This window comes from Spermophilus citellus (assembly GCF_964194105.1).
Source record: "Spermophilus citellus genome assembly, chromosome: 2".
Taxonomy (NCBI): Eukaryota; Metazoa; Chordata; class Mammalia; order Rodentia; family Sciuridae; genus Spermophilus; species Spermophilus citellus.
The window spans coordinates 243826933-243835290 of record NC_138183.1 but is presented as its reverse complement, the minus strand read 5'-3'; the positions used below and the strand labels follow the sequence as shown (position 1 = coordinate 243835290).

Sequence of the window (8358 nt, the reverse complement as noted above, 5' to 3'; positions counted from 1 at the left end):
AAAAGGAAGTAATGATTCTAAATATTTATGCACATTATATTGGAGTAGCAAATATGTAAATCAAACACTATTTGACATAAAGAGAGAGATGCTCGCTATAATAGTAATACTTGTCGGCTCTCACACTCTACTTTGATCAATGGACAAATCATCCAGTAGAAAACCAACAAAAGAACAGCAGAGTCAACTGCACTCAGACCAAAGGGAACAAACAGACATCTACTGACATTTCATGACACAAATTAAATATACACATTCTTCTCAGCACATGCAACATTTTTCAAAATAGATTATGCCACAGACCACAAAATTTCTACAAAAAATTTCAGTTGAAATCTTACTGTTTTTCTTTTCTGACCACAATGCAATAAAGTAGAAATCAGTAATAAGAAAAAATATGGAAAACAGAGAGATACATGAAAAGTAAACAAGCTAATTTTGAACAACCAATGTGTCAAGAAAGAGATTAAGAAGTACATTTTAAAAGGTATTGAAACAAATGAAAATTGAGATACAACATACCAAAACCTAACAGAGAAAAAGCCGTATTGAGAGAGAGGTTGGCAGCAATCAATACATACATCAAAAAAGCAATGGGATCTTAAATTAAAAGCTTATCTTTGCATCTCAAGGAACTAGGAAAACAAGAACAAAGCAAAGTAAAATAGGGTGAAAAGAAAGAAAGAAAAAAGTAAAACCAGGAAGACATGGAGCCTTAAACTCTCAAGATCAACAAAACAAAGAGCTGGTTCTTTGAAGGATAGACAAAATAGATGAATCATTGGCTTGAAAACTAGGAAAAATAAAGATACAGATAAACCAATTCACAGATGAAAAGGAAAACCTTACAGCAGATATCAGAAACACGAAAGCTTGAGATTACTATGAACAACTACAGAGAAAGAAATTCAATAACCTATAAAATGGACATAGACACCAACCAAGACTGAATCATAAAGTACCAGAAATCCTGAATATAACCAGTAGCAAGGAATGTTATTGAACCAATAATAAAATCTCACAACAATTAAAATCTCATGCCAGATGTCTTCAGTATGGATTTCTAGTAAAAAGAACTGTTACCAGTTCTCCTTAAATTACTTCAAATATGTAAGAGGAAGGAATTCTTTGATTTTTTGCATTTTCTTAGCTGACAATACCCTGATACCCAAACCAGGTAAGGACACAATGAAAGAACTATAAAAGAGGCCAATATTCTTGAGCATATATCAAAATTCTTAAAACACTAGCAAACTGATAACAGTAGCATCACTGGAAGATTATTTACTATTGGTCAAATTGGAATTATCCCAGAATAAAAGAAGGGTCAACATATGCAAATCAATAAACATGATGACAAAACTATGTTATCATCCCAATAAAAAGGCATTTGATAATATTTAAACTTCTTCTGTTAAAAAATGCTGAACAAACTAAGTGTAGAGGCAACATACTTCAACACAATAAAGGCCATTTACATTAAACCCACAACTAACATTGAACTGAATGGGGATAAGCTGATCTCAGATCTGGAACAAGGTAAGAGTTCTCACTTTCACCTCTTATCAACAGAGTGTTGGAAGTTCTAGCCAGAGCAATCAAGCAAAAAAGAACTAAAGTGCATCCATTTTGGAAATCACATTTTCAAGCTTGAAAAGAGATATAGGACCTACAGAAAATCCCAAAACCTCACCCCCCCAAATTGTTGAAATTAATAAATGAATTCAGCAAAGTTGCAGGATACAAAATCAGCATTCAATAATCAGTAACATTGTTATATGCAATAGTAAACTCTCTGAAATGGAAATCAAGAAACCAGTTAATTCCATTTACAATATATACAAAAAAAATAAATTTAACAGGAATGAAATGTAAGCAAGGAAGAAAAAAATTCAAAGAAAATTTCAAAATATCAATAAAAAATGAAGATGGCACAGGAAATAGAAAAAAAAATCTTGTGTTTATGGATTGGAAGAAAAAAATGCTGTTAAAATACCTGTAAAACCCAGAGGAAGATACAGTTAGATACCAATCCCTATCAAAATAACAATGACCTCTTCACAGAAATAGAAAAAAAAAAGAAACCAATTTTTTTTTTTATGGAATTCAAGGTTCCTGAAAGCCAAAGTCATCTTAAGCAAAAATAATAAAGCAGGAAGCATTGAACTACCTGAGGGAAAAATGTAACCATGTTGGAGGAATTAAAGCCACATTGATGTCATCAAGTTAGGGACATAGAACAAAGAAGCAAAATAGAGAGCCAAGAAGTAAACCCACAGGTCCCTTGGCAACTGACTTACCAAATGCACGTTGTAGAAAACACAGTCTTTTAATAAATGACATGGAGAGAATTGGATAGCCACAGGCACAAGGACCCCAAAGAATCCAGACCCCTCTCTCTCAGTTCAAAAACCACTCAAAATGCATGAAAGATATGAACATAAGAACAGAAACCATGAAACCAGTGGAAATGGTTTAGGACATTGGACAAGTAAAGGTATTATTTGTTTGTTTGTTTGTTTGTTTATTTATTTTTATAAATAAACCCCCAAACTCAGAGAACTAAAGTAGAAATAGACACATGGGTTTGCAATAAACTAAAATGGTTGTGCACACCAAAGGAAATAATCAAGAGAGTGAAGAGACAACCTACAGAATGGAAGAAGAGATTTGAAAACTTTACATCTATCTAAAAGGGTATGGGTTATTCGGAATATAGAAGGAACCCAAAACTCCAGAGAAAAACAGAACAAAACAAAACATAAAACCCAGACAAGCAAATAACCTGATTAAAAAATGGGCAAATAGACCTGAACAGACATTTCTCAAAAGAAGACAGACAAATGGCCAACTGGTATATGAATAAAAACTCAACTTCACTAATCATTGGGGAAATACAAATGTTACCTCACCACAGAAAAAGTAGCCTTATGGAAAAACTAAAACTAACTAGTGCTGGCAAGATGTAGAAGAAAGGAAAGCAACCCTGTATGTTGTGGGTGGGAATACAGATTAACACAACCATTATGGAAAACTGTGTAGAAGTTACTGAAAAAAATTCAAATTTAGACTCTATGTGATCCACCAATTTCAACCTTGAGTTTAAATTCAAAATAAATTAGGTAAGCATGGTCTACTAATTCTATCTACTCAGGAGGCTGAGGTGGAGGATGGCAAGTTTGAGGCCAGATTGGCTAGTTTGGGAGACCCTATCTCAAAAATAAATACATAAAAATAATTTAAAAGGGTCAAGGATATAGTTCAATGATAGGGAGCCCTGGGTTCAATTCCTAATACCACAATTAATAAATGAATTCAACCAGGGGTCAGCGGCACACGCCTGTAAGCCCAGTGGCTCTAGAGGTGGAGGAAGATAGCGAGTTCAAAGCCAGCCCCAGCAATGGTGAGGCGCTAAGCAACTCTGTGTAACCCTGTCTCTAAATAAAATACAAAATACGTCTGGGGATGTGGCTCAGTGATTGAGTGCCCCTGAGTTCAACTCACCCCCAATAAAAAAAAAAATTTAAAAAATGAATTCAAAGGAAATGAAATCAGTATGTCAAAAAGACATCTGTACCCTAGTGTTCTCCGTGCAATGCTTCCAATAGCTAAGAAATGGAAACAAACTAAGTGTCCAAGAACTGATAAGTGGATTAATAAAATGTGATACATATGCATTAAGAAATTTGGCTCAGTTATAACAAAGATTGAAATCCTGTCATTGGCAACAGGAGATCATTATATAAAGTGAAATAAGTGAAGCGAAAGACAGTATCTGAATGATCTCACTCATGTGTGGAATCTTGAGAAGTCCTTCCCACAGAAGTTAAGAATCAAGCAGTTTTTACCAGAGGATGGGTATAGTAGGGAGCAGGAGTGTTTTGTTAGGAGCAAGAAGATCTGGTGAGCGATGGCACAGTAGGGAGACTACAGGTAACTCTTAAGCAGTGTGCACTTCAAAAAGCCAGAAGCAAGGATTTTAGAGGATTTTACCTCAAAGAAATGATAAGTATTTGAAGACACAGATATGTTAAACTTTATTTAAATGGTACACACTATGTTTATGTATAAGACAATCTAATGGTATGAGTCAATATATATATATATATATATATATATATATATATATATATATATAGTGTGTTTTCATTTATCAGTAAAAACAAGTTTAATTTTAAAAATATAATAATGAGCTTTATCCCCTAAAGGCTCCTTAATTGCTTCTTCCTTAGAAAATCAGCACAGGGAATTGTAGATAGTCTCACAGGAGAAATCTCCAGAGGTCTCCAAATCTGTATAATTCTGGATCTCCATGTACTTGCCTCTGAAATCCCAAAGACTCCACATCACTTTGTTTTAGAAGAAACACACTAGATGCCAGCTCCACTGGACATCCTTTCTTCATCTTCATGATTATTGTTGGTATGCAGCCTTTTTCAAACCTGAGGGTTTGCTATGAGCCTTCAATTATGGCCAGAGAATCATTCCAAGGGAAAAAATCACATTGGTTGCCTTTAAATAATATTATTTTTATGTGACGTTCTTTGGATGCTTCATTTATTTATGGGCATGATCTGTGTATTGAGAGAAGTAATATTATCCTAATTCTATGTAGAAGGAGGGGTAAGTAATTCTTCCTGGAGCACAGAAAGAACTCATGATAGAGTCTGAACTAGGTCCATGTTAACTATCTTTCCTCCTTTTCTGCTGCCTTAGAGAACATGGAGTCTTTTGACAACTACCTGAGAGAGGCCTCCTTCAGAGCACTTGTTCCATTTTTTATTCCTGACTTAATGAATTTAAAAGTACCCACCTGGATAAACTGCCTTTCACTTCTAGCAGAGTGGTGAGTTCTCTATTCTGTAACATTTCAGGGAGATGTGTAAGTCATGCAAGAGCACTAGGCTACCTGTGCCTGCTATGAGTTATTCGAAATCAGAAAGAAATATTTCAGAAAGTTTCTAACAACTGAAGCAAGTCTATGAATAAATATGAAAACATCTATGATGGAGACTTTAGTGATGCCTAGAACAAATCTTGCTTCTTTTTCAACAACTAAAAAAATAAGAACAAAAAGTATGACAGATGATACTTTGATTGATTAGAGAACTTATCTTGTTCAGTCTACATTTGAATGTCATCAAAGTTCAAAATGCAAACAGAAACAAAAATCCCAGAAGTGAAATGATCCTTTTTTAAACTACAAAATGATCCTAAATGAATTAACAGGCTGGCAACTGCATTTATTTAAATCTTTCACCATTGCCTCAGGCTTATTCTCGGGAGGTGGCTCTCACCTGTGAATTTTGAATCTTTCTCATTTTACCTAAATTTTAGAGCCTCGCCAGACTTCTCATATTCTGTTTCCTTTTTGATAAAAATATAAACAACAATACAACCTACTTTACACATGCACACTCATGCAACACTTACATGCAAATCCCTTGGGATATAGATTAAACACAGTATATACCAAAAGTGACCAAGGGCATTACGACTGGCAGCCATGATGTCTTCATGGGAAGGCTCCAAATTTAAGGTGTCAAATACTTAAAAGAAGTAGGGTAGGCAGTATCCAAATTATAGATTTCAAGAAAGAAAATTTCAACAGGACTGGTTCACATGGAATTGCAGCAACAGCGGTCACATGCTTAGAGTAATGACGGAATCAGTGGAGAACACACAAACCTAAATGGCCAATCGTGAGGAGAAAAGAAAAAAAAAATGGGGAAAGAAGCTTAAGGCATCAAGGTCACCCACGACTGAAGGCTCGAATATGGGCATCCACCTCACATGGGATCCATTCATCAAACCAGCAAGACTGTTATCCCATCCTAGCCACATGATGGTCAGCACCTATCAGGATGTTCTAGGCACCCAACATTTTATTTTCCTTTATGTATTATTTAGTTGTCACAAGAATACCTCAAAGTAGGTCTCTTTAATGTCTTCATTTTGCAGATGGAAATATGATGTTCATAGGAGTTATGTTAGGGCCAGTGACATTTAGGTGGTAAACAGTAGGTCCATTGTGCATCTCTTCTAGGAATCTGAACTCTGAGACATCTGAATCTGATATGCCTTTGTCTCAATCCCCTCTTCAGGCAGCACATGGTCCCACCATCCCAGCTGACCAACCATAGCCACTGTGTGTAGAGATGTGCTATGTTGGTTCAAGAGTCAGACTCATCTCTGCCTAATCAAAGGTTATGCCTTTAGGCACATCAGTATCAACTTGTGTAGATGTGCTGCTGCTGATAAGCATGAGATTGCTGGGGAAGGTTAATATACAACACAGAGCTCATCAATTAATTTAGGGTCTTCTGTGTTTGAAACAAGAACCATTTCACTGTTACACATTTGCTTATTTCTTCTATCTCTAATGAGAGGCACACATTATTGTAAAGAGGATGAATTCACCATCTAATCAATCACTCCTATAGATCACTATGAAAACCCAAATGCTGCTTGTAATTCACTTTATTTTTAAATTGTTTTTATTTTTTATATTTGGTGGTGCTGGTGATTGAACCCAGGGCCTTGTGCATGTAAGGCACAAACTACCAACTGAGCTATATCCCCAGCCTGCTGGTAATTCACTTGAGCTCTTTAGACTTAGAAACCATTCAGCATGGGTTAAGAATTGGCATGGATCCAGAGCACAGATGGCCAATTAAAGATTTCACCAATATGAATGAGTCATTCTACCTGTTATACATCAATATTTACATGAATGTGACAATGAAACAAATTCATAATGTTGTTTAGAGGAGACACAGAATGCACACTTAATATGCCTCCAGCAATTACTAGAAGGTGAGCACTGTGGAAGTTTCATTTTTTTTCTAGGAGGCTTTGGTATATTGAGACATATGACCATAGAAATAGTTTTCATTAAGCAGTTTAACTGACTACATCTCAGATTAACAATTGAAAAAAAAATTTGAATTGTTTACATGATTCCTGAGATGCTACAGCGTGCGACCATCTATATTAGCTGTGCACTCAATTTGATCCTGAAGGTCATGTTTGTACTAGAGAATGTCATCTTATTACTACAATTAAATAATAAATATTGTGCACATACTTTCAATTTTCAACTCATTACTTTAACATTCTGTTCTTTCTTCTCATAGCTGTAGAACACTCAGTGATTCTCAGGTAACTGATGGAGAATAGGACAGAAGTGACACAGTTCATCCTGCTGGGACTGACCAATGACCCAAGTCTGCAGCTTCCCCTCTTTGTGACCTTCCTGCTCATCTACATCATCAATCTGATTGGGAACCTGGGGATGATCCTGTTGATTGTCTTGGACTCCCGTCTCCACACTCCCATGTACTTTTTCCTGGGTAACCTGTCTCTGGTGGACATTTGCTACTCTTCAGCTGTCACTCCCACAGTCATGGCTGGGCTCCTTCTAGGAGACAAGGTCATCACCTACAATGCTTGTGCTGCTCAGATGTTCTTTTTTGGAACATTTGCCATTGTGGAAAACTACCTGTTGGCTTCAATGGCCTATGACCGCTATGCAGCTGTGTATAAGCCCCTGCACTACTCCACCACCATGACAACTAGTGTGTGTTCATACCTGATCATAGGCTGCTATGTCTGTGGATTCCTGAGTGCCTCCATCATCACTGGGAACACTTTCAGTCTCATCTTCTGTAAGTCCAATGTGGTCCACCATTTTTTCTGTGATGTTCTAGCAGTCATGGTTCTTTCTTGTTCTGATAAACATATTAGTGAGCTTGTTCTCTTTTATATTGTGAGTTTCTGTATCTTTTTTTCTCTCCTCATTATCTTAGTATCCTACCTGTTCATTTTTATCACAATCCTAAATATGCACTCAGCTGCAGGGCATAGGAAGGCTATGTCCACCTGTGCCTCCCACTTCACTGCAGTCTCTATTTTCTATGGGACCCTAATATTCGTGTATATACAGCCCAGCTCCAGTCATTCTGTGGACACAGACAAAATTGCATCTGTGTTCTACAGTATGGTCATCCCTATGCTGAATCCTGTGATCTACAGCCTGAGGAACAAGGAGGTCAAGATTGCATTCTTAAGGGTCTGGGTTGAAAAATCAGGTGAGATTTGAATTGGTTTTCCTCTACATGTGGCTTGATGTTTTTCTATGGCAGCCTTTAGAATTTATCCTTATTCTCAATGTTAGGCATTTTCATAATAATGTGCCTTGGTGGGGGTCTGTTGTAATTTTGTATATTTGGGGTCCTGTATGCTTCCTGTATTTGATTTTCCCTTTCACTCTTAAGGTTTGGAAAATTTTTAGATATTATTTTATTGAAAATATCGTGCATTCCTTTTGTTTGTATCTCCAAGCATGCCTCTATCCTG

The 8358-nt window shown here is 36.4% G+C and overlaps 1 protein-coding gene across 1 annotated transcript; it reads left to right on the top strand.

Moving 5' to 3' along the window:
* Nucleotides 1–7168: 7168 nt before the first annotated feature.
* Nucleotides 7169–8101, top strand: LOC308641175 (olfactory receptor 5B3-like; the record flags this gene model as incomplete). The annotated part of the gene is made up of 1 exon (XM_081279485.1): nt 7169–8101. The coding sequence occupies one exon, from the start codon at nt 7169–7171 to the stop codon at nt 8099–8101; it is 933 nt and encodes a 310-aa protein (XP_081135611.1).
* Nucleotides 8102–8358: the final 257 nt, after the last annotated feature.